Genomic DNA, 27,345 nt, shown 5'->3' with positions numbered 1-27,345 from the left:
TCGCACATTGGCAAGACTGGATGGAGAAGAAGTTCAGCAGGGGCCAAGCATGGAACAGAAAGACAAATGGGTGAAAAAAGGGGCAGAGTTCTCTTTTGGGGGCAGGGGGAAGCTAGGTCTGTTGACAGAGGCTTCAAATCTGCATAAGGATCCCCAGTGCTGGGAAGTTCTTTGCCCCAGTTCAGCCTCCTCCTCTATATATCCAAATCACGTCCTGGGCAAGCATAGCAGCTTAAGACTGCACTAGGAATTGGGATGTTTCCCTGACTCAAATGTGGCAAGCCACTCCCTCTCTCAGTTCACCAGGTCTGCAATGGGGGGTGGGTAAAACAACAATCAATGACAAACTCCACACATCGGCCTTTGAAAGCACTTTGAAAGGTTATGCATTGTCTCCTACCCAGGTGTGGACAGACTCAAATACCCCAGTCTGAACACAGAGAAGGAGCCAACCACACCAGTGACATGACAGTCGAAGGTCCCTTCCAGCTCTGCAAGATCATCAAGTTCAACCCATGCCAACGCAGGCTGCAGTCTTCTGTCTCCACCTGCTGTAATTCAACCACCTTTTGGAGGCAGATGACAGCAGCTGGGACAGGGAAGGGACAGGGGGACAACAAAAACCTCTCACAATGACCTGGATGAAAGGAAGAAGCACAAGATTCAAGTCCTCGCTAAGCCATGAAGCTCAGTAGATTAATCTGGGTTCAGTCACCCTCTGCCACAGCCTAGCCTACCTCAGCCTAGCCTAGCAAGGATGTTGTGAGGGGTGAGGTGACCAATGTACCACAAATTATTCACATGGCACACCTACCTGTGCAGGACTACTAACATATCTCCACCGCTGCACACCAATTACTTTTGCAAACTTGTTTGCGAGGCTGCACTGCTCGTGCACTGAAAATACAGTTACACTAGCTCAAAGGCAGAGCTCCACCCTCCCCGATTTGCACACAGAAGTCCTAGTTCCGCTCCCTGGCAGACTGTCCAAGTAGGCCTGGGGAAAGCCACACAGAGCCACTTCAGTCAGTGTTGGAATTGGGAGAAAGATGGACCAAGGCCTGACTCAACACAACACAGCTTCTACATTCCCCAGTCATTATTGAATAAAGCAAACCTGCTCCTAGTTCTTTGTGACTTTGTGTACCTTGTGACTTTGTGTACCTTGGCTCAACGATCTCCGACACTCTTTCTCTCGATACCGAGCTAAACAAGCGCATCGGTAAAGCAGCTACCACATTTTCCAGACTCACAAAGAGAGTCTGGTCCAACAAGAAGCTGACAGAACATACCAAGATCCAGGTCTACAGAGCTTGCGTCCTGAGTACACTTCTGTACTGCAGTGAGTCATGGACTCTTCGCTCACAACAGGAGAGGAAACTGAATGCTTTCCACATGTACTGCCTCCGAGGATCGGCATCACCTGGCAGGACAAAGTTCCAAACAACACAGTCCTGGAACGTGCTGGAATCCCTAGCATGTATGCACTGCTGAAACAGAGACACCTGCTTTGGCTCGGTCATGTTGTGAGAATGGATGATGGCCGGATCCCAAAGGATCTCCTCTATGGAGAACTCGTGCAAGGAAAGCGCCCTACAGGTAGACCACAGCTGCGATACAAGGACATCTGCAAGAGGGATCTGAAGGCCTTAGGAGTGGACCTCAACAGGTGGGAAACCCTGGCCTCTGAGCGGCCCGCTTGGAGGCAGGCCGTGCAACATGGCCTTTCCCAGTTTGAAGAGACACTTGGCCAACAGTCTGAGGCAAAGAGGCAAAGAAGGAAGGCCCATAGCCAGGGAGACAGACCAGGGACAGGCTGCACTTGCTCCCAGTGTGGAAGGGATTGTCACTCCTGAATTGGCCTTTTCAGCCACACTAGACGCTGTTCCAGAACCACCATTCAGAGCGCGATACCATAGTCTCTCGAGACTGAAGGTTGCTGACAGTGGGGGCTCCTAGTTCAGCGACTCCGTGACTAGAGAGTTCCTAGTCATGGAGCTCTCTAACATACGTGAAGTTAGAGGTGGGAGAAATCTCACCACAGAACAACAGGGACTGGACCAGATGGCTTGCAGATCCTGTCAAAGCCCCGCCCTATGGTTCCTTTGCTGTGTGGAAGAGAGTTGGTTGAAACACACATTATCCTAATTGTAGAAGGAGTGTTATTTACACAATAGCTTCAGCAGCTGGTGGGGGGGGGGAGAATAAGAGGGCAAAGGAACCCTAGCTGTTTAGCTCCCATTTTGTGCCACGAGCCATACTCAGATTCAGGATGTTTGCCAACAGAACTTTGTATCCACAGAGGCCACAGTGGTGGATGACTATACAGGACGCTGCACTTTCACAAAGGTGGTGCAAGAAGCTGGGATCTATGGTAGCTATTCTCAAAACGCTCAGTCCCGTGGGCCAAGGAGCTTAAAAGGAGACAGAGCATAAGCAGGCAGCCCAACCAGCCCCTCCAAAGCCCTCCACACCCTCCCTACTGATTGGACCTGGGAGCTTGCCACATGTAACACATGCCCTGCCACGGAGACACAGCCTCTCCCCTCACTATGACCCTGCAACACCGTGTGTCTAAACTCCTGCCAACTACAACTTGGGGTTGCAGCTCTCCTTGCGTCACCCTTTTACCTGCTGTTACAGACAGGGCCCTTTAAGCACCTGGATGCAGAGATAACATCGCAGATCCCCCAAAGACAGCTTTTTGGCAGCAGGGCTGGGCTCCTGAATACAGAAACACAGATCTGTCCTCGTGTAATCTGGGACTGAGCTTCCTGTCTCATGCTAAGGACAACCGTTGCAAAGGGCTCTCACCCCTTCTGCTCTCTTCCTGCCTTTCCCCCCAAAAAACTGGGAGTGAAGAAAGCTTATTGATCAAGCTGGGAGCAGGACAAACATATTGCACCAGCGATTATCTGACAATGAAGACACTCTCTCAAAGGAGGAAAAACAAACCTTTCGGGAGGCACCCCCCATGAATGCCCCTCCTTTAGGAAGCCAGAGCAAAAGTTTCAGCTTCCAGCTAGATAGCTGCTACCCAGAAAAGTCACTAAGCTGAACAGAAGGTGACTGGGGGAGGGTTCAGGAGGATACTCTAAGCACTCAACTGCTGAGGCAGAAGGCTCCCATCTGCGGGTCCATGGAGGTATCAGCAAGACCCAGCCAGGGAGAGAAAGTCTCTGCAGACAGCTCTGATTGCCTCGGGACAAACAGGTGATGCCCACATCTTACAGAACAGTCTGTGTAGTGGAGCAGGAAGATCCAGATCTGAAGGCCCATTGAGTCATGGAGGTTACTGGGTGACCCAAGGCCAGCTGCTGCTTGCTTGACTTGCCCTCCGGCCCAGGGACTCAGCCTAATGAACCCATTTACGAGAATTATCTAGAAGCAGAAGATGCAACTCGGCAGATAGAGATCCCAGAACACCCACAGCTGGGGGTTCTCTAAACCCCTGCTTTTCAAGCCGTGCTACTTCACAGGAGAACGGGAGGAACAATACTGAGAGAGCATGAAGCATCACCGCTGCCAGAGGGACTGTGTGGCACTCCTCTGCCCAGCCTAACCTCACCAGAAGAGGCCATGGCAACAGTGTACTGGCTATGGCAATGAGGCAAAAAGGTCAGGCAAGGAGGAAGGAGAGATCAGGAGGCGGCGGCAGCAGCAACAGGGGAAGCCTCTCCCTTGCTATGGGAACGACTGGGTGGTGAGCGGCCCAGCCCCACACTTAGAGGCCACATCCTTGCAGGCAGATCAATACTTGCAATATTCTACCTGCAAACCAAACAGACCGGTTGAAAAGCCGTGCCCTACCCTGCCTGGAAGTAGCTTCCTGGGGGTATGGGGGTGGGATATGCATTTCTTCTGTGCTGCAAATGCTAGACAGGTACAGCCAACCCAGGATGATTGCATTAGCACCAATTATCACTGTTGAGGAGGGATACAGGCTTCCTGTCACTCTTGCATTCCACAGCCCCATGGCTTCCCATTTTCCTCTCCTTGTACCCACACATGCATCATACACTTGCCAACTAAGAGTCACACTGTACACAGCTGGCAAAGTGCATGAAAAGTTCTGTCCCAATAAGTCAATTCTGTCTTAAAGGGGCCACAAGATACTTGGCTGCTTCCACATGAAATCCAAGAGAGACTGACAGACAGTTGCCTCTTACCGAGTCAGACCATGGGTCCATCTAGCTCAGTATGGCGAACAGTGACTGGCAGTGGCTCTCCAGGGTTTCAGGCAAGAATTTTTTCTCTGCCCTCCATGAAGATGCCAGGGACAGAACCTGTGACCTTCTGGACACAAAAGCACGCACTCTGCGACTGCAGGTCCTCCCTTAAAGGACACAAGACATTATGGATACCATGTCCTAGGAGGACGTGAGAAAAGCCCTGTTGCGTCAGACACACCTTCCACCGATTCCTACATCAATCAAATGCCTGCAGGAAACCCACAACAGCGCACAGGAAAAGGTAACAGTGCTCTCCTGGCAGTATTCAGTGGCACATCCACATTTACACACATGCACAAACACAAAGGCCTCTTCGCAGCTCCCTGAGCCTTAATAAGAAACATGGCTACAGAATTCCACTCCACGCAATGCACAAAATAAATACGCCCGTTGGTTTGGCTACAGGATTACCATGGGAAGCTGAACAGGGTGGGTGGGACCCTGCTAATGGCCTCTTACCTGAGAAGAGGGGCACCCACGAACATCTTTGCCTATGCAAAAAAAATGGCCCTGGGTGGTTAAGCATACCCCTTGGGGGACCAAAGAAGGTTCACACTTACTTGAAGATTGCTTGCAAGTGTCAAAGGTGGGTGACTCAAACCAGGGCACGCATGTTGCCCAAGGGCACCTGGAATGCAGGGCACCTGGAGAGGGCCTGCAGGCCTGGTCATGCCAGAATTTAAGAACACTTCTGCTTGCCTCTCCCACACAGTGCTGAGAACAGACCAATGCTGTCATGACTCTGCTGGCCCAGTGAATGGATGACACAGTTCAGACCAAGCAGAGGGTGGATGCACACGGAATACTGTACATGCTGGAGCGGCACAGTGACCCTTGCCGATAAAGTTGGCCAGTGCTTCCTTAGGGATTTAATTTCCTCCTTTTGTAGCTTTGAGCTAAACACAGAAGATTCAAGTCTCTCTCTCTCTCTCTCTCTCTCTCTCTCTCTCCCCTACAGGCCTACTAAATTAACCAGTCAGTTGGTAGCAGGGTTTGTTTGTTTTTTGTCTGTTTTGGACCAGCCAAGTTGCTAACCCCAAAAACAATCCCTTTGTAAATACCCATTCAACTCACTCTGAACCTATGGAGCATCTGCCTCTCCCCCTCGCATCTCTGTTGTTGCTTAACGAGTTCCAGGACAATGTCCCACTGTACAGCACACAATGGAGTCAGCCCAAGCCATAGCCAAAGAACCAGGCGCTCTCTGATGGGGCTCCGGTTTCCAGCGATCAGCAAAAGATGTGCCACAGAGACGTTTCAAAGCCTGCGCTGATGAAAATGCTGGGGGTGGGGAGGCAAGAAGTGTAAGAGCATATAGGGCAGAGAAAGGGGACCCCACACCGCTTGAGAATGGTGCCTCAAGGTGTGGTGTCTATGTGTGATTTATCTACATCAGTAGTTCTCAAACTTTTTAACACTGGGACCCACTTTCTAGAATGACAATCTGTGGGGACCTGCCGGAAGTGACATCATTAACCTGGAAGTGATGTCAGGTCGGAAGTGACATCATCAATTTAGGCTTCAAACCTAAGCCACAATCAGCCAAAGTTCCCATGAGACAGTGCACTTGTGCTGTTATTCTGTGTAGCTCAGAAGTCAAAGCAGAAGGCAAATCTGGATCCTTCTCCAACCACACAGCCCTCCCCCCTTTCCAGTGCCCATCTTACCCCCTATTCAGGGCAATGCACTAGGCCTCTCTCCCACTGGGAGCCTCCCCTGCCCAGCAGCTCTGCACCCTGTATTTTCAGCTCTATATTTTCAGTGGCGGCTGAGCTAGATGTTGCATGACCCACCTGAAACTGGATCACCTGACCCACAGTTTGAGAAACGCTGATCTACATTATTTCTATTGCTCTGATCCAGGACACTCGGAAGACTTTGAGCAAGAGTTTCTGAGCACTGCCAACTGTTAATTGAGATGATGCAGATTAAGCATCTTCAGCCTCCTATTGAATTAAGGTTCCTCCACTAAAAAGTTGAGAGAGACCTTGGGTGAGCGGAGCAGACATCACAGACCCTCTCCTGGGTGCCCCCAAACAGGTGAAGTTAGAGGAGGGGCAACCAGATAAGAGAGCCTTCACAGGGCACCAATGATTTTATCATTTAGAGACCAGTTAAGACCTTCCTGCTTGTTGAAGCATTTTATAGGCTTTTTTTTTTTTTACTGTTGGCGCAGAGTCTTGTTGCTGCTATTTTGATCTCATGTAAGTTTTTAATCGATCTCCTCCACTTTACATTGAAAAAGATCTTATTTATTGTCTCTGTGGCAATTGCTTTATAGATTGCTGTTTTATCCCCTGTAAGCCGCTCTGGATACTTTAATAGAAAAGTGGATTAAAAATACCTTACATAAATACAGTAGTTGCCCTTCTAATGGACCAAAGGCCTGACTCAGCATAAGACAGCTTATAAGGGCAGTAGCTCAGTAGGACATTTCCTGTTCTGCACGCAGAAAGTTTTGGGGTTCAATACTTGGTAGCATCTCCTGCTGAGCCTGGGAAACGGCCGAAGCTGAAACCCTGGAAGGCAGCTGCTGCCAATCAGTGCTGGACAATACCGAGCTAGGCTGACCAACAGGCAGGCTCAGGATGACAGCTCCCTTTGCCCATCAGCAGCATCCCTAAATTGGCAGCAGAGCTACATGCTTTGGAGACAGGAGGTTCCAGATTCAACCCCTGGCAGCATCTCCAGGTAGAAAAGGTGCGGGAGTGTCCTCTCTTTGCCAGAAACAATAGAGAATCTTGAACCATCTCCAATTTATTTCAGCCTGAAGTCTGTGAAAACCAAATGCTGGAAATAAATTTGTCATTCTTCAGAATCGGCCCAAGTCTTTTTGCCTGAGCACTTGTCATGAACATGGCAGAATGGCTCCCACTGTCCTGCTTGTTGACTAGAAACACATATTTTTGCCAAAAATGCAACAGTGGCAACAAGGCAGAGGAGCTGCTTTTCAGGTGGTTTCAGAGCTACAGGATAGCGACTGAGGAGTGCATCTACTTTCTGTGGTTAAATGAAACAAATATTAGGATGGTTTGGCCACTGAAATAAGGGGTTTTCCCCAGCCCATTTGCTAAAAGAGTGCCAGCCTAACACCTCATCAGTTAGCACCCATCTCTCTGCCAGGGCATCAGAGTAATTAAAGATCCCCCCCGTTGGGGGGGGATTTATGCTGCACTCAAACTCTAAGCATCACTGCAAATGGGCCATCTTACAATAGGAAAAACAAGAACACTTTCCAAGCAAATCAGGTTGGAATCTACTATTAAAAAACAAATCTTCAAGTAGGAGCAAGAGGTGGAAAAAACAAAACACTGCTAGCAGCAGGATGGCACACTTAAAAGGCCTAGCAGTGAGAGCTAAGTGTCTCCCCTCTTTAAGACAAAGTGATTCTCAAACCTGAAGATCATGGCCTCGCTCACACAAGCCCTTCATAACATTTCTAGCACAAGTACTGTGCATGAGACAGGTCTGGATTGCAAGCAGGACTCAGGAGATCCAAGTCATGAAAGCTGAGCCAGCCAAGATGGCAGGCAAGGAGTACAGTACTAACTGGTGGGGAGGGAAGCCTAGAGGTGGAAGGCAGGACTAGAGAAAGAAAAAGAGGTAGAAAGTCAGCAAGATCCTGGGCTAGTGGGAGGTGGAAAGGAAAGGAAGGCCAGGGTGCAAAAAAAAAAAAAAAAACAGGAGCAGGGCAGTGGGTGCGGATGAAAGCAAAGCTAGCCACACACGGGTTCCTCCATCAACAGGTCCTTCAGAAGGGCTGTGCAGGGGTACATAAGAACATAAGAACAGCCCCACTGGATCAAGCCATAGGCCCATCTAGTCCAGCTTCCTGTATCTCACAGCAGCCCACCAAATGCCCCAGGGAGCACACCAGATAACAAGAGACCTGTATCCTGGTGCCCTCCGTTGCATTGGCATTCTGACATAGCCCATTTCTAAAATCAGGAGGTTGCACATGCACATCATGGCTTGTAACCCGGAATGGATTTTTCCTCCAGAAACTTGTCCAATCACCTTTTAAAGGCATCCAGGCCAGATGCCGTCACCACATCCTGCGGCAAGAAGTTCCACAGACCGACAACACCCTGAGTAAAGAAATATTTTCTTTTGTCTGTCCTAACCCTCCCAACACTCAATTTTAGTGGATGTCTCCTGGTTCTGGTGTTATGTGAGAGTGTAAAGAGCATCTCTCGATCCACTTTATCCTTCCCATGCATAATTTTGTATGTCTCAATCATGTCCCCCCTCAGGCGTCTCTTTTCTAGGCTGAAGAGGCCGAAACGCTGTAGCCTTTCCTCATACGCCCCAATGTGCAAGACTTTACACTTACACTTACTTACCAGGACACAACCAGGACACAACTAGGATGCTCCATTGGCCTTCAGAGAGAACCAACTTTAAGGATACAATATGGAGGCTTCAACTACAGCGGAATACTGGTGTCAGGCTCCTATTATGACAGTAGAAAACAGGAACATCTTGGGTTTAACCCCCCCCCCACTTTTCTGCCGCAACAGACCTCATTTCCAGTTCACTTCTGGGTCCAAATCAAGCAATGGTGCTCATCTTCAGGGCCCTCCATGAACTTAAACACACATCTCAGAAATGCCTTCTTCCAGACCAGAACAGCTGCCATTTAAAGCCTGCACAAGGGACTCCTCCACACGCCAGGAAGGTGAAGGAGAGAGCCTTCTCCTAAATTGCTCAGAGGGCAATTACCTCAGTGTCAGAGGTATGCAGGAGATGCCAGCTTCAACCCCTGGCTGCTCCTGGTTTGGCAAATCCCTGCCTGAAGCCTTGGAGAGCTACTGTCAGCGTTGACAGCACCAAACGGTCTGACTCATCTTCATATGAAATCTATGAAGGTCAAAGTCACTCAGTTCTTTTCAGAGACTATACAAACCTACCAAGAACTATGGGTGATGAGCAGGTATCACCACCCTGTATTGCTACCGCCAATGAGACTGTCCTTGCTGACTGCTCACCAAAACATGTTTACCTTGACTTCTGGACCCAAAGATCCTCAGGGCAGCCAGCAAACAACCACCAAACTCAAAGGCAGCACAGGCAAACCAACAAAGTAGTCTACAAACATGACACATGCCACGACAACACGGCAAAGCCAAAACAGAGCACAGCAAGTCATATAGGAAGCTGCCTCCCACTGAACCAATGAGTCCATCTAACTCAGTTTTGTCCACTACTGGCTGGTAGCTTCTCTCCAGGGTTTCAATCAAGGAGTTTTCCCCAACCCTACCTGAAGGTGCTGCCAGGGACTGAACCCAGGACCTTCAGCATGCAAACCAGGAGCTCCTACTGCGATATAGTATTATGGGGGGGGGGGGATATGGTCCCTCCACAATTCATTCACTTAAACCATCAACCCAAACAGTAATTGAAGAAGCGAAGTCTTGGCCATGCATCAACAAGAGGCAAAAAAAATCAATGCAAGCTTCTTTGGGGGGGGGGATTTCAAAACCTTAGAACTACCGCCAGAAAACCCCCATCGCCTGCAAACATACTACATTGCCTCAGATCGAGTCACATCAATACTCTTTTCCTTGCCCAGTCCAGCCTACCCCAATTGGCAGCAGCCCAATGTCCCTTGATGCAGAAGCCCATTTTTCACTCTATGAAAAATGCCATACAGGTTGATGGTGCCACGTGAATAAAAAGGAATCAGCCCCTGTTTATTATTTTGCCATTTTAAAATGGTGCGCTACAGTTACTGCTATTGGAAGCTGCCTCCAAGTGGTGTGATACAAATCTTTTAAATTAATTAAATCCTGAAGCTCAAGCATCAATAAGGAGCCTACTTGGTGCCTGGATGCCTCGTGTGGGTGGGGCAGCTGCTCAGGAAGCAAGTGCAACCCCACTCTGAGCCCACATTAAGGACACCAGAGCAAAAGCCGGAGGAAGCAACCTGTTGAAAGAGGACGTTGCTTCACTTTTGCTGAAGCTCTGGTAAAAACGCTGTATCTGGATTTCTTCAACACCTCTAGGAGCAGCTTCTGTACCAGGTTGACGTGACTCCCTCCAAGTTCAGCCAGGTACTTGGGAAAACTAAAAAAACTGGGGGCAGGATCAAGCTTCTATTCCACCTTTTGCAAGCTGAAACCAAAATATCCAATAGGCTGAATGCTCAAATCCACCACAAAGCCTTGCATAGAAGCGAGACAGAAGGCTCTAGATCTTCTCAACAGGGAACAAGGGTCCATAGCTCAGAGAAAGGGCAAAGGATCTGCATGGCAGAAATCCCAGGCTCAAATACCAACAGCCCCTCCAGGTCAGGCCAGGAAAGACCCTTACTTGAAACTCCAGAGTGCGCTGCAGTACTGAGCTAATGAACCAAGGATCTGACTTGACATGAGCAGTTCTTATACAAGATGGGGCCACTGCTGGGTGATTAGCATGCATTAAGACCCAGATTCAAGGGAAGGTATCCTGCAGTGTTCAAAGGCCAAATGCTTTTCCTCAGGCAGAATGAGTACCATTGGTGGTTATTCACAGCATGACAAGCAGCACTTGGATCAGCTGCCGCAGGGCCTGGGTGACACTATTCCGTAAGGCCACACCTACCCAGGGTGGCAGTGTGCCAGTGGGGTAGTTGCAGCTGCACAGCAAGCCTGGCCCTTCAAAAGAGACACAGGTCGGAGACAAAAAAAAGATCAGGATGGAGTGGCAACTTAAGAAGACTCCCCCTTGCTGTAAGGAAGCGGTTCTCAAACTCTATAGGAGAGTTTGAGCAGCAGTAAGCCCTTGTGAGGGTGGGGGGGAGGTAGCAACACAAACCCCAGGATCCCACAGGGCTCCCCGAAGCATAGAAAGTGAAAGCGGAGCGATTGCGCCCCACCTTCACAAAATCAGAAGTGGAGCGCAATTGCTCCACTTTCACTTTTTAAGTTTCGAGGAGCCTTGCAGAGGGTCGCACAGGGCTCACCGCACCTTTGGGAGGCTGCTGCAGGGACTGATAAGTATGTGCCAGCCCCTGCGCCCCCCCCTTAGCGACACGCTCCTGGGGATCGTGTTGCTGCCTTCCCAGGTTGGGACGTTGCAACACCCTAGTTTGAGAAGCCCTGCTGTATGGACAAGCTTGGGGCAAGTAGGGGATTTTCTTTACACGGCAATCTTCTCTGGTGACGGTTGTACTTGTAAGAACAGGATCTGCCAAAGTGGACCTCAGAAGAAGCAGTCCCTGCAAAGAAATGGTTGACAAGCCCTGCTCTCGACGCAGGGAAATGCGACTTCGTGCATTCACCACTGGACGTCTTCCAATGTATGCAGCTGACACAGATACAGACAGAGAAAACACAAAAGTAGGCCTGAAGTTGCCACAGCCAGAGGGGGAAAAGCACCACTCCGAAAGGCAGTCTAAAACAAGAGTCTACTTCAGGCACCCACCTGGGAGGAGCAGGAGGCAGCAAGCAGACTGAGAAACAGACACTCCGACAGGCAAGGCCAGAGATTAGGCAGTCACCCAAGCCTGACCCAGAAGCATTTTTGTGAACAAAAATGGTTGTAAATACAAGACAGTCTTAAGAAAGCCGTCCTCAAGAACATGCTGAGGGGAGCGTTGGCAATAAAATGACATTTATTAAAGTATCATGTATAATTACAGGATTGCCTTTGCATGCTATAGAAACATACAAAGCTGTCAACTACCAACTCTCACCCTCCATCCATCTAGCACCGGACCGTCAATGCCCCACCTGGAGATTCTACTAGCAACTGACCGGGGACTTCCTGCATGCAAATTTGCTGCTCAACCAACCCAGTGACTGGTGGAGGCGCCGAATGAGCACAGGAAGTTCACATGTATTTGGACTACATGTAGCTTGGCATTGTCAAGCACTGACTGGCAGTGGTTCTCCAGGGCTTCAGACAGCAGCATTTTCCAGCCCTACCTGGAGACACAGGTAGGGACTAAACCAAGGGCTTTCTTGCACATAGGGCAAAGGTTTTACTACTGAGCTGCAAACCCTCCTGACTCTGCCGGGAGCCATGTGGCTCTATAATTTCTTCACTCATATTTGGTTTCCCTAACTCGCTAGACTTCTGTCATGTTTCCCATCAACAGATACCAATCATGATCTGAACACCAGCTGCAGGGCAGCAATGCTGGAAAAGGGCCATTTGCCTACATGTCCTGCTCAAAAGTTTGAGACACAACTGGCTGGACCCTTTAGGAAACAGGATACTGGACTCGATGGGCCCTTGGCCTGATCCAGCAGGACCTCTTATGCATTTGCTGTAACAACAAAAAAGTTGTTTGCTGAAATGTGCCAAAAGGCGGCCTTCATGAATTTACAGTGGCATACACAGGCAAAGATAGAAAAGGCTGGGATTGGAACTTAGCTGGGAGAATGGAAGGCCCTGCAATGCAAGAGAAAGGCATTTGATTTGATGCACAGAGCACAGGTACACAGGAAACCCATCCTGATGAGTAAAAGCTCCAACCACAGTGGGTGTGACCCACCAGCTGCTAAAGATTAACAATTATTAAGAAGCAAGATTAACAATGCACATAGACAACCAAAGCGGAATCATTTCCCATGGGGAGCAATTCACTCCCAGTCTCCATACAGCCCCATGTCAAATCTTCACACAAATTCCAGTCCAGCACCCTGGGGCTGGGAGGTCTTGTTCCAAAAACTTTTGCCAGAGTACAGCAGTTTTCTAGTGTGTTACGGAGCGCCCAGGGAGACTCTGGTGCTCCTGTGCTGGGCTTCTGAGAATTACCGTCCTTTTGATGTCTGATTCATATCAATTTTACTTTCTGGAGCAGAGATAGCCCAGCCTGGCCTATGAAAATGGCAAAAGGGCACTGATGGAAGATCTCGCAAGCCACGAAACAAGCCCTGTGCCTTGCATTTAACAGGCTTTGACACAAGCTCACAAAGTTGGGATGTCGCATCACAAGAACGGAACTCTAGATGCAGTCAGAAGTTCAAGCCTCTCCCAATCCTGGCATCACCCTTTCTTGACCTCTGCTCACTTGAGCATAGGCCTTACCAGAGGTAGGTCAAGAGCCAGGAGGTGGTTGTGGCGGTGGTGCCACTGCTGATTTTGTGTTACGGTTCAGTTCAGGCCTGCACAGTGTAAGCCAGGGACCTAGCTGGGGTAAACCCCACTGGAGATTTTAGATTTGGAGGACCCCCCCAAACTTCAGCGGGCGCCCATAGTTTCCCATCCACCCACCTTCTCTCCCGAGGCTCCCTTCTTCACCGTTCAAAACTGAGGGCACAGTATTGCCCTGCCACTCTCTGCCCATCCTCTCCTTGCTGGAAGAATAAAACAGCCACACTGCATGCGGATTGCTTTTTGCATCCAGCAACAGCCAGAGGACAGAGGCACTCCTTTGCCCACCCTTTTCACTGGCAAAGCCCTTAAAGATGGGTCCCATGTGGCAGGCTGGGGTTTGAGGTGGGTCCCAGTTCTTAACAATCTGAACATCACTGCCCTGGAGCACTGAAGGTCTCATCATGACGCATTTTCAAGAGGCAGCTCTTTCCTGCAATGCCACATGACTGGAGAGTCCGTGCCAGTTATGAGGCTGGACTAGGAGAAGAGTCTGTACCAGTTATGAGGCTGGACTAGGAGAAGAGGGATTTGGATTTGAAACCCTCATCAGCCCTTTAAAACACAGAGAGAGAGAGAGAGAGAGAGAGAGAGGGAGACCTTGACTAGTCACACAAGCTCACTCACTCTCTGCCTAGCCTACTCTGCAAGGCAGCTGTGAGGATACATGGGAGGGAGAGCCACCTGAGCTCCTCTGAGGGAGGAATGGGATATAAATGGATATATAAGGAAAGAGGAAGAGGAGCCAGTGAGTCATCACTGCCTGAATATGCCGAGCTGAGGTTAAGTGCACAAAGAATGAGAACAGCAGGAGTTGCCGCTCAACACTTGGATGCTTAAAATTCTTGCCACTTTTAAGCACGAAGCACAACACTACAGGTAAGGCCAATTAATTAGACGCAGCCACTGAAGTACTTGACATCCCGCTGGTGCTGCCTGCAGAGTCAAGGACTGGATGATTACATTGTCCACCAAGAGGAACCTCTGGGAGACAGAGTAACAGAATCGCCCAGGTCTCGAAAAGAAACACACCTACAGAGCTGGACTTCGGCATCTGTGCCAAAGAATTGGAAAGCATTTTCCAGCCCCTCCTGTTAAGCCTCTCCAGGCTCCCGCTCGCCCTACACAGTAGATCCAAACTCAGTGGAACTGCGTGTCACCAACATGTTTAAAAAAAAGCCCTGCTGGATCAGGCCACAGCAGGCCCATCTAGTCCAGCATCCTAATTCCCATAGTAGCCCACCACTTGTGTCCAAGAAGCCCATGAGCAGCCCACTCTCCTGTTACTGCTGCCCTACAACTGGTGTTTGGAGGCAAACAGCTGATGAACCCAGAGGGAGTACACAGCTGTTCCAACTAGCAGCAACTGAGGGACCCAACTTCCTCCTCAAAAGTCATCCACACCTAGGGGCCCACCACACATTTTTGAATGTGAATTCCACAGACCAATTCTTCACTCCTTTCACCCATCCTAAATCTCCCACCAATCAGACTTCTCACTCTCTGTCCACACCAGGCATATTTTCTCATCAGAGAAGAAAAAAGAGAGCACCAGGGCACCATTAAAAGCTGGGGGGGGGGGAGGCCAAAGAGTCACTGAATCCCTGCACACCCTTTTCACCCACATCTTCTGTTGTTAGTTCACAGAATATGGGGCTTAACACAGATCTCAGATAATACTGGTTTGCATACAAAACAGACACAGGATGAAAATGATTAAATTAACCATCCCTCGCTACAAACAGGCAGTGATGAGGAGTGCCTGGACTATATCACGCTCCCACCAAGAGAGGCATTTACAAGAGTGGTTAGTTGGGGAGAGACTGTACCAAGTTGCCCACCCTGAAAAAGCACCAGAAGCTAGTGACTGCATAACTGGAAAGAAAGGCATTGTGGCTTCTGAAACACAACTCAAACAGGTGCTATTTTGACCCACAGGCCTTTATGCAAGATCAGGACAGTCAAATAGATGCAATTATGAAAGTTTTATGGCACAGTCAGCCAAATCACACCAAGGGCCTGCCATCTGGCCTACACCTACGGTGCCAGCCCCATTACCGACTTACTCCTCAGATGTGGTCACAAATGCAAAGTTTTGCCTACAATCTGAAGGTGCAACCTCCAGGCAAGAGTTAATTCCCTCTCTGCAGAGGCAGGAGCAGTGCTTCCATTTCCTAGCATCAGCCCAAGAGTCACAGAACCCGCTGCAATCCGTCGTACCTGGAGGCACGTGACCCAGACACGTACTCTCTCGCCAACACAAGGTCAGTAGACAAGGAAAACGGGTTTGCCGAACTGAAACTGTAACGGAACATTGCGTGCCCTGAGCAAACTTAAGATGGATAATGTGGGGGGAGATTTAGGAAATCGGAAAAAAAGGCACAGAGAGAGAACACTCTGGCATTCCATTCGGTAGTTTTAATTAAAAGTAGATTTACACACAGAGGGTGCTTTGCCCCCCAGCGCAGGTCCTGGATTGCTCAAGATGGCATTTTCCATGGGTTCTGCATGTCTGATTTTAAGCCAACACCACAGCGCTCAAGAATGGGTGCTAATCGCCCATCAAGGACAGCTCCACCTGCAGGTTAGCGAGCTGGTTCTTCCATTACTGAGGGATCCTCTCATCTACATTTCCTGATTGATGCAGGACAGTTTGCAGGGTTGCCTATGAAGCACTGGGAGGTGCTCTGAGGTCAAGGGCAGAGTACATGCCTTGCACAGAGTCCCAGGTGTCTTTCATTTATCTGAAGGATTTAGAATAATGATGATGCTTTACTTTCCGGGTGCACCTGTTGCTTCAGGCAAATTACCTTGATGCCATCCTTGTCACATATGTCAGTAGCATTATATCCATATTGCAGATGGGGAAGATTGAGGCTGAGAGCAAGTGTTTTGCCCCAAGGCCGCAACAAGTGAGCTCATGGCAGGAGAGGGGGGCCTTTAAGCCAGTGAGGTCCCAATTTGCACTTCAGTCTCTCAGAGCACAATCCAATCCATGCCTACTCATAAGTAAGTCCCACTGGGTTCAGTGGGGCTTACTTCCAGGGAAGGCTGTAAAAAACTGCAGCCTTAGCCACAACACTACAAATGGCCCTCAAGGTGACTTGTGATGAATTGAAGCAATAATTTCAAAATAACCATCTCCACGTAAAAACAACTGCAAAGTGCTTTTGTCAATTGCAGAGGCCCACTTACAGCAACAGTTCTTGGGCAACTGTCCACAGGAACAGAGCAAAGGCTACCTCTCTGACAGGGAGAAGGAAATCTCCCTACAGTTGCAACTTCCCTGGTCAATGGCTGGGCCTTGCCATAATAGTCTTCCTGGGAGCTGTCAGCTTCTCCAGGTACAGATGGGAAAGACCCCTTCCTGAAACCCTGGTAGCCGTTGAGCATTCCCACAGAGTTAGATGGACCAAAGGCTTGGCTCCCTTGAAGGCCTGGAAGGAAAGAACAGGCAAACAACAAGCTGAAAAAGAAGAGACACATTCATACTCTTGCCCTCCCCTTTGGCCCCCTGAAGATGGATCCCGGTTCTTGACAAGTGGAAGACCGTTGAGCTAGTCAGACAACTGAGGGGAAGTTGCCTATTTTAATGAGATGTTTCTTTAATTATATTTTGATTCGACTTCCTGGTCTCAGACACTGTGCAACACCAACACACAGAATCAAACCTGTTCTGTATCCATGGCTTAAAAAAAAAAATTTGTCACACACCTAGAGCTTCTCACACAGAACAAGGTTGAGTACAATTGATGGCTGTGAATAAACTTGACAGAAAACGCAGCTTTCGCTCTGTGGGCACAGAAGAGGATGCACCCGTGCCGGCTGGGGGATTTCTAAGAATGCAAATCAGATAGGCCCACAAGAAAGGCCATGCCTCTCGGACAAAGTGTCCAAGGAAAGACAGAGTCTCCACTTGTTACAGGAAAATTTCCCATCTATCAAGTGTGGCCTTCAAGACGGACGTGAAGTTTTTTTCATCTCTCTCCTCCAGCTCTTCATGGTGTAGAACACACACACACACACACACACACACACACAATTATCGGAACTGGCTTGACGAGTTTGGCAAGAAGAAACATGACCCTCCTCCTCCACCTTTCTGACGAAATGCAAAGGGTGGGATGAGAACCCTCCTCCTACATGGACTACATAAAAGATCCACCCAGCCAGGGCTCCCAAGACATCCGGCCAGAGGTTTGCCCAGCACAGATGCAGTCATATCTTCACAAAAGAATGAAAGGGGGGGGCAGTGAGAGCGCACAAGAACACCCAGCAGCATTTCACATCAGTTTCTAAAGTAAAGTGACAGAAATTGGGGATGGAACTGTCACAGTTCCCCTGCCCTGCATGCAAAAGCTCCCAGGCTCAGCATCTCCAGCAAGTGCTAGGAAAGACTCTTCTTTCCCTGAAACCCAGGAGAGTTGCTGCTGCTCAGTGTTCAGCAATGCTGGGCCAAAGCGACTAAGGGCCTGACTCAGGGTGGCTGTCTTGTATAGAAGAGGAGGAGGGAACAGAAGCAAAACAGCAGTATCAGAAAAATGGAATGGCTGCAGAAGAGGTCCCGGGAAGAATGCAAAGCTGACACACAACAAGACCCCGTATAGCTATATACACAAAGAGGCTGAGGGGCCCAAACAATCAGTGCAAATCCCTGCTCCAAAGAGGGATGGATTGGTCCCCTCTCAGGTTTTCAGTTGCTCTGGAGTTTGATTTCGAGGCCTGCTTACCGGCCCAGGCCTGCAATACCATCACAATCTCTAACCAGCTTGGATCAACAGATGCATTGCCATTGCCTGCATTAGCTTTAGCCTGACAACTGGAAACAGAACAGAGACTGCCAAGAGCAGTATGTCCTTAAGATCACGCTGCTTCAGGATCATGGCTGCTGAGCAAGGCAAGGCTAAATTTTCAGGGCATCCATCTGTTCATGACTGTGGCAGAGAAGGTGATGGTTCTGCGTGTGTCCATGTAGATCCACACTAGCTAGGCCTCCTCTCCCTTTCCTCCCCTTTCCAGCAGTGGCCTGCAACTTGTCAAATGCTGGGACAAACCCTCAAACCGCAACACAAGGACCCACCTTCAACAACCTGCTGGGGAAGAGGAGTGGGCCAATGAGCAGTCACAGTTCCTGATTGGTTATACCCACACGGGGCAGCCAATCAGCCTACACTGCTGCTGTGTCATCCTACCCCTTCTTTCAGGCCAACTGAAAGCAGAGAAGGGCAAACTGAGGTAGAAAGACAGAGTCCACCCAATTCTGAAAGGCAGAGGAAGAGGAGAAGGAGGCTGAGAACAGTCATGGCAGGAGAGATCAGATGGGTGGTTAAGAAACACAAGGACAGCATCTGCCACAGATAAGTGGACACAGGACACCTCCTGAACTTGGAGGGGAGCAAACAGCCACCATGGCTAGGAGTTAATGATTGGCCAGTCCCTCATACATTTGTCCCACCTCCTTTTGGCCTTTAGGCCATTGGTTCCCTCACCCATTAGCCCCTACAATACTTTTTGTACTGGTCATGCCTTTGGAAAGGCGCCTGGGTTTGTGGCTCATCTATTACTCTTCAACGTGCCTACGACATGGATGGAGCTACACGCACAATCAACTCAAAATATTCAACAAACAAAATAAAAAAAGCTCGCTTAGGAACCATGAAGAGAGAGGGGAGGAAGTTGTTGCTGACGCAGAAGGGAAAGTTCTGCATTTTGTCTCCAATACATGCATCCCGTGTGCTATGGCCTTCCACTCGTATTGCCCCACAGAGGTGGTGAGAGCGAGACCAAAAGCACAGGGTGGGGAGAGGGGACTTGAGGGAGAGACTGTGGAAGAACTGCAAGGGACCAAACGGAAGGCGATGGGTAGTATAAGGAGGTTCCATTGACCAGGACGCTGCGCCGGCCAAACAAGGTAGCGTACAGTCAAAGAGCTGTTTATCTGAAAAGTTTCAGATACATCAAAAGCAGGAGGGGGGAAACTGAGAGAGTACACCAGTTCTCCCTGGGGGGACAGAGTTTTCAATAAAAAGGGAGTTTTGTATAATTAGATTATATAACAACTGGGCTTAAGCTGAACATACACAAACATTCAATCCAGGTGAAAAACAAGGAGAAAACCATTTTTTCCCTCTCTCTCCCCCCGTCCTCCACTTTTAAAGACCTGAATACTTGAACAAACCAGCTACCATCTGACATGCAACAGAGAACATTTAGCAAAAAGCATATTTCTAGGCAGAAAACCAAATAAAGGGAATATTTCCTGCACAGCTAAAAACACGTTGAGGCTTGTTTTAGACTCCACATCTCTTAGGGAACCAGAATGAAAATCTGAATTCTAGTGCTCATTGGCACTAGATCAGATACCTGTGGTAGCCACTTCAAGCACTCGTTTCTGCCCATCTTCAACTCAAGTTCAGAGGAAAGAGCAGACAGATGGACACACTATTGTGTATCAGTCACGATTAAATGTCAGTTATTTTTTAAGAAGCTTCTGAGAATAGAAAATGGAACCTGCAGAGGAAATGTTGCTTCATGGACAAAGGAGGAGGGGGAACCCCTTCTGAAACCATGTGAAAAACCACCACAGGCCAGGATGGCCAAAAGAGATCTGAAGGAAACCAGCACCAGGTCCCAGATCCAAACTGGTGCTTTTTCTCATCTCTGAGCTGGCCCTAACATCAGGGATGCTAGAGATATATTTAGTCCAACTTGCCTCATTTCTATGCTAGCCTTCCTTTTTCGAGCCTTGTTGCTAAGACACATCTAGGTGCTTGCATCTAAGGAAGGGGAGAGTCCAAGTAGCTGAAGTTAGAGGCTTCCCCACTCTGCAGTGCAACAGGGCTGACTGGCAGGGGGACGGGTTGGAAATCAAGGGGAAGGCAGCAGTGGAAGGCTAGGCCAGAGGGAGGAGGCAGGTCAGTCAGGCCCGGGGGGGGGCAAAGACAAGGCAGTCTGGCCCTGTGGGGGCAAAGACAACTCACCGGAAGAGGAGAGGATAACAAAGCCAATGGGTAGAGGCTCATTGGGATGGAATTCAGGGCCTGCCAGGTCTCTCTCCTGCAGCAGCTGCTGTTTTCAAAGAACCACAGCCCTAGCCTGCCACCTTTCCCCTGTAAATGGTTAAGGACGTCACAAGGTGCCTCTGCAGAACCGAACAGCTGCACCCTGCCCTGAAGCCTCCTTCCCTCCATCTTCAAAAAAGAGAAAGTCAAGCTGTGCTCAGTGCAGTGAAGAGTTGTCTTCTGCTTGGTTCACATCAACAAGGAAGAGAGTTCCAGCTTTGCAGCAAGAGCCCCTCTCTTCAGAAGCAAGACCCCAAACAGCCCTCTCTCTCTTCACTGGGCGTCACTGCTGTTAGTAATGGTTACTGTGGATATGCAGCCTTTCCAAAAAGTTTCCCCAGGGCAATGCACCAATCAAAAGGAGATACAAACACCAAACCAAAGTTTAATAGCAGCAAAATAAGAATATTTAAACAGTAGGCAGCCAAGAGGAAGCCAACTCTTATTAATAAAAACCTCTAGTGGTTTTTCTTTTTGTAAAGAAAGCTTTAACTAAATGATGGGTTTGCCAAGAGACCTGGCGAGGGACATCACTGTATGTCAGAGAGATGGACAAGAGGACTCCTGCTTGATACAGATCAGATTGATCTAAGTAGATCAGTAGTTCAACCCTTTTACGCTCCAGCCCCGAGAAGCTTACAAATCAAAAGTTCCAACACCAGGGATGAGAAAATGAAAGGGAGACGTCATCTTAACGAGGGGTGAAAATGAGTAAATACCGTCATGCCCATTTAGGGTTGGTTTCAGTAGGAGAAAGAGGAATAAAGAATTGAGTCAAAGGATTTTTGGAGAAGGTAGGTTGAGGTCTGAAGTGATGACACACAGACTAGGAGGGAGGCAGGTCCAGGCAAAAGGGACAGTGATGGAGAATATGCAACTGAGGGTTACTTCACGGCTACTAATCCACTACAAACAAGACCAGAAACCATACCCTGAGGAAGTCCTTTTCAAAGCTGAAGGGGAAGTCTGGGCGAACTGGAACTCTCAGAAGTAGGGTGTCCAAAAGTTGGGCAAAGCAAAGGCTGTCCCTTGGGGGGAGAGGCACAGAGATGCTGGAATTTGTTAACCCAGTCTTGCTGCAAGGCCAAAAATCTGACTGGGAGCGCAGAGAGGCAAAGCAACAGCAGCATGAAGACATGTAGCAGGGCCAAGGAGACAGAACAGGCTGGTGAGATGCATGGCCTATCACCCTGGCAGCAGAGCCCAAGGCAGTGCTCGGCCTCTGAAGGAGGGTGCTGCCACTGCCGAACTCGTGAACTGGGTATGGGCCAAACAGGGCTGGCCCCAGAAATTTTGGAGCCTACATCTCAAATAGTGCACTCCCACACGCAAACAACTAAAGCCACCCAGCGAAGTTCTGTCTAGGCTGACTGGCTGTGGCTTTCCAGAAAACCAGGAGGACCATTCCCAGGCCCACCTGGGAGGAGTCAGGGATTGTACCTGGACTCTGTGCAAGGGCTCTGCCACAGCCTCTCCTGAGCCCAATCACTCAAAACCTCTCTGATCTAGCCTCCTCTGGGAGGGCCATCTCTAGGGTCCAATACTGACAACCAGACTCCTGCCTATGTAGGGTCTGCAGCCTCCATCTTCAGTTCACCCCTTACTCTCTACGCATTATTCCCACCCCTCCCCCTGCTGAAGAACATGATTGCCCCACCAACGCAATTAAGTGATTGCGGAAGCCTCAGGAACAGCCCACAAGAGCAGGAAGCCGCTGAGGCGGGCGAGGGAAAGAGAGGGGCACGCAGTGCTGAATGAGACAAAAAGGGTGGGATGCCGGTTTTTTTCTTTGCAGCTCTGAGCAAGCGCTGGTTCCGTGGGCAGTCAAGCAACGTGAGCAGGAGGAAGGCTGGAGCCAGTACAGAAGAGCCTTCCTCAAGCGCAGCACACAGATGGAGAGCTGCCACAGGCAAGGAGAGAGCTGTTCCCTTGTATCCAGGGGCCTCCATCTCAACCCATCAATGCTCACTAGGGCAAAAACATTTCGGTGGGAGACAAATCTCTCCTGCCCAGGCCCATTGGATAAAAGCCTATTATCTACTCAACAGAGCATTCGTGGCCTTACAGCCCCAGCAGGGCGTTCAACATGGGAAGCAAAACATTCCCTACATAAAATGGATCAAAATCCACCACAGCACTTGCTGGAAAAGTACAAGGTGGTTCAGTAAGAAGCAACAGATTGCCAGCACCTCCACCCAAAGGCCTCGAGTGTGTGAAACTATCTTATCCTCAGTCAGACCACTGGTCTATCTAGCATCGTATTGGTTGGCACAGGTTTTCAGAAGCCACAGTTTTGGTTGCCACCCTCAACATGGCAAGTGGTGAGCAAGCTCCAACTACGCTCAGCACAGCCCCACACTTTCCTCTCCCGTGCAAGTATGCTGCCTTGGGTCATTGGTCTGGAGTAGAGGGGTTGGCTGGGCTGAAGTGGCCAGAGCACACTGACTGAACAGGACCATGGCAACCCCTGTCCTGAACTTCCTTCTCCTGCTCTTTAGAGAAGAACTGCCTTGGAGACAGCCACAACAGCTGGATGACTCTCTGCACCAACTCAAAACTGCGCTAACACTGGACAGGAGTCTTTTACCAGCTCTACCTAGAGATGCTACCAGTAGCCAGTTTTACAGGATTGGACCAGTCTTGCTCCTGGGAGTTCTTCTGAGGTCAGTGTAAGAGTCAAGCTGTTGGCCCATCCAGCCCAGAAGCATTGACACCGACTCGCTGCAGCTCTCCAAGAGCTCAGCTGCACTCTCAAGAGGCAACGGGATGCATCTGGACACAAGGGATGTAGGGTGGGGTGTGTGTGAGCAACTGCATGTCATGCAAAGTCCCAGGACATTGTCTGAATGCCTACAATGCAGCCAGCCTGGTAGAAGATAAGCTGGCCTGGACAAGAGGTAACCCCAACATGAACCACCTCCATGGAAAGGAAAGTCTGGCTAAGAATGTAATGAAGTCTCCTATGCATACTCCATATGCAGCACAGTGGCTTAAAGGTGTGAAAATCCTGGGTTCAAACTGCACCTCAGACACAAACTCGGGAAACAACCTTAAATCCCCATTCTCTCAAGTCCCTGCCCTTCAGCTGCAACATGGAAGTTAGCGCTGTCCCCAACAGATTTAAGTCGGAAGTCAGCCACACAAGATGACGCTATCATCAAGGGTATCCCCGAGACAGAACCATCTGAGGAACGGACAAGTTCATACTCGGCAGTTCTTCCAGCAGAATCCAAATGTCTTTAAAGACCCTACCTATTAAATGCTGGGAAAGAACCATACACAGATGTACGTCCAGAGAAGAGACAGCTGTCTTCTCTCTGCCCTTTGCCCTCCCTCAGCATCTCCCTCCCCCCACATTTGGTCAAAAGAGCACCCCCTTGCTCTGGGTCGAGTCATCAAGATACAATCTCTCTATCATGCACCATTCAGAGCAGATCTTGGCAACCACAGGAGATGAGATAATGGCCAGGGCGTAATTTAGCTTAGAGGAAATCACACAGCCTAGGTATATATAGCTCATCCATTGACAAGTCAGAAAAAGGTGCCAACCTGTGCCAGTTTCGCAGACAACTGGCCTGCACAGTGTAAATAATGAAACCGGAAGGACGCACAGAAAAGACAAGAGTACCACCCCAAGGAGACATTCATCTGAAGAAAAAAAAGACATGGGAAGAGGGATCCATACAGGGGTGCAGGGCATCATGGTTTTCCCAAGATAGGCTTTGGGTATGCCTCTCTCTCATACACATGAGAGAGTCTTTAAAGGCTGGCTCCCCCAGCCCACCCCACAACACTACCTGCAGAAACAAGAAAGTAGAACAAGCCTCAAGAATGCCATCTACCCATATACCCAGCAGAAGAGACAAGAACCCTGACCCCAATGTTCCAGCACACTATTCAGTCTCCTCCTCCTATCCCATCCCTTAACCACGTGTGCTGGAGCAGAAGTGGAAAATCAGCTCCCCACTTCACAGAAGTATATGTCCCGAAGAGCAAGGTTTGAGGGAGAAGGCCCTTCCATGGAATAATTGCCTCAGTACCGGTGTCATTCTCTGAAGGCAGCTCTCACTTTTCAAAGGTGTTCCTGAGAAAGAGCAAGAGAAAAGAGGCAGGAAGGATCTTCCCCAATGAGCTGTGAGCTTCAAATGCACCTTTCCCTTCCTTCACCCTCGCACCTGGTTGGCTGCTTCTCCAATCATCCTCCAAAGCAACACCTACCACATCCCACACCCCAGATAGGTAGAAAAGCAAAAGGAAGCTCTTTCTGGTTCACTTCCTTTGCCTTTCACCCAGATCTTCACACGTGGCCCTCTCTATGCCCACAACCCCCCTACATTTTCAGGAAAGATGGGCTAGGAAGAGTGCCTTCTTGGCCTCCCCTCTAACACACAGTTCTCATCACAAATTATAGACACAGCCCTGTTTCTCAGCCTTTGAACAGCAGCCTGACGTGTGCGGAAGCTTCCCTTCCCTTGAAGGCCGAGAGATGAAGCAGATAAAACAACCTTCGCACCTGTTAAGATCTCCCCTGCTGTCAGGCTGGTGTTGAAAAAAAACACACAAGAGCAGGGGCCAGTAAAAGAAAACTGGCACCCTTACACGGGAAAGAAGGGTCTAAGAGGGAAAGGAGCTCAAGCCAGATGCAACTCTTCAACCCCCCCATCCCTCAGCAAGAGCAGCACTAGGGTAGGAAAAGCGAGGGCTGCCCTTTTTGCACCCCCCCCCCACTTCCTTGTGCCTGTGGTTGACAATGAGCAATTTGACAGCATGCACAGAAGTAGCAGAGAAGGGGAAGTTTTCCCCTGAAACAGACATGGAGAAACAGGAAAAAGCTTTACTCTCACTGCATTATCTGAACATCAAACTGGTTGTTTAAAGGGACACAGGAGCAGGAATGATCAAAGAGGTGGCAACTCCAATCAAAGGGCTGCAAAACTGAAATTTGTAGGGGGGGAGAGAAGAAGACAGAGGCACAGCTTGGCTGGATTCTCCCTCCCATGCAACTCTAAGGGACCTTTCTTGGAGCCACTTCCTCCTGCTGTGAAGCTGCCACCTTCTCCTGCTCCTTCCTTTCAAGCTGCCTTTTTGCCAACACCCTGACTGAGAAGGGGTGTAGGTTTCTCCCCAACAAACTGCTTCACGCCCAATCACTGTTCCAAGGGGTGCAGAGGTGGTGGTGGAGGGGGGGAGAACAACTGACACCAGGGCCAGATTTCTACATGCGCCTTGCCTGCTTTTTCTCCCACAATCGCCTCACCCCCCCCACCACCATTCCAAGGGGTGCAGAGGTGGGGGGCAGCTTACCCCAGGGCCAGATTTCTGCATGTGCCTTGCTTGCTGCTTCAAAGGCAGCGGCGGAGCAGGGTGGGTGGGGAAAAGGTGGCAACCCAGAAGAGCCCCCTCCCCGCCCCCCAGAAAGCCAAGGGCGACCCCTACCTGCTCGGTGTCCCTCTCATTGACGGTGGGCAGCGGGCTCCTCCCGCTGGTCGACATGGCTCAGGCCTGGGCCCGCCGCTGGGCTCTTCCCTCGCCCGGACCCTGCCCGGCTGGAGGGCCTGGCTGCTGCTCCTCCTCAGGGCGGGGGGGGCGGCCGGGCCACCAGCATGGAAGGGGCTCACCGTGGGGCCGCAAGGCAGCAGCGCCGGCGCCCACCTGACATGGGGGTCCAGGCCGGGCAGGGTGCAGGGTGCCCGGCTGGGCGGGTCACGCGAGGCCGGGGATGCGGTCCTGGAACTAGGCCGCGCCGGTCGAGGGTGCGCAGCGAGCTGCAGCCGGACCCCGAGGCGGGCCTGGACGCGGCTGGAAGCCTCCGAGACCGGCTCCGGCGCCCTTCCCGTCTCCGCGCAGCGCCCGGGTTCCACTCGCCGCTCCTCCGCTTCACACAGCAACAGCGGCGGCGGCTCCCAACATGGCCGCCTCCGCCGGGCTTCGGGAAGTTCCGCCTGCGCTTCCGGAAATACCCGAACGCCTCCCGGGGGGCCACGGAAATGCCCGAGCGGCCGAGCGCGAGGGGGTGGGGATTCCGTGCAGTGGGCGGGGCCAAAGTCTTCTCCCCTCGTAGTCTAGCAGTCTCCGGAGGGGGAGGGGGCGCAGCCGAAGGAGTTCGGCGTCTACGGAAACAGCCGAGGGAGGTTCGGGGCCACGGAAACAGCCGAAGATCTCTCCGCCCGGCGGCGTCCCTCGCTGTGGTTGCAATGCGAGGAAGCCCCGCGAGGCAGGGAGCGCTGGAGCTCCTGGAAAGCTTTGGAGCCCCCAAAGTGTGATGCACTTGCTTTTGCAATTAATATTAATTAATTATATTGTTAATTAAGGGTAATTATATTATGTTAATTATTTACCATGCATCATATGATGTATTTGTTTATTTAATTAATTATCTCAGTGGTTCTCACACATCTCACCAGGACCCACTTTTTACAATGAGAATCTCAGGACCTTAAACAGATTAATTAATTAGTTAGTTAGTTAAGCAGATCAATCAAACAGATTGATTAATTAATTAATTAAACATACATCATATGATGAATAGTAATTAATTAACACAATATAATTGACATTAATTCATTAACACAGTGGTTTGGTGCTGGGACCCACTTTGTAGGATGCAGGTCTCCTGTTGTCTGGTGTGCTCCGTGGGGCATTTGGTGGGCCACTGTGAGATGCAGGAAGCTGGACTTCCAGTGGGGTTGTTCTTATGTAGAATGAGAATCTGTCATAAGAACATCAGAACAGCCCCACTGGATCAGGCCATCGGCCCATCTAGTCCAGCTTCCTGTATCTCACAGCAGCCCACCAAAGGCCCCAGGGAGCACACCAGATAACAAGAGACCTGCATCCTGGTGCCCTCCCTTGCATCTGACGTAGCCCATTTTTAAAATCAGGAGGCTGCACATACACATCATGGCTTGTAATCCAGGACATCCAGTGATGTCATGACTGGAAGTGACATTATCAAGCAGGAAAATTTTGAA

General features: G+C 50.0%; 1 protein-coding gene across 8 annotated transcripts in view; it reads right to left on the bottom strand.

Annotated features, from left to right (window-relative positions):
• The window catches only part of MARK2 (microtubule affinity regulating kinase 2), a 101,732-nt gene extending 75,444 nt beyond the window's left edge, over positions 1-26,288 (bottom strand). For all 8 annotated transcript variants that reach the window (XM_066610447.1, XM_066610450.1, XM_066610449.1 and 5 more), the window contains exon 1: positions 25,811-26,288. In XM_066610447.1, the coding sequence (XP_066466544.1) occupies positions 25,811-25,867 (57 nt within the window). In that variant the 5' untranslated portion in view covers positions 25,868-26,288. The remainder of the gene's footprint in view (positions 1-25,810) is intronic.
• Positions 26,289-27,345: the final 1,057 nt, after the last annotated feature.

Source organism: Tiliqua scincoides, chromosome 15 (assembly GCF_035046505.1).
Source record: "Tiliqua scincoides isolate rTilSci1 chromosome 15, rTilSci1.hap2, whole genome shotgun sequence".
Classification (NCBI taxonomy): Eukaryota; Metazoa; Chordata; class Lepidosauria; order Squamata; family Scincidae; genus Tiliqua; species Tiliqua scincoides.
This window is presented reverse-complemented; position numbering and strand designations above follow the sequence as displayed.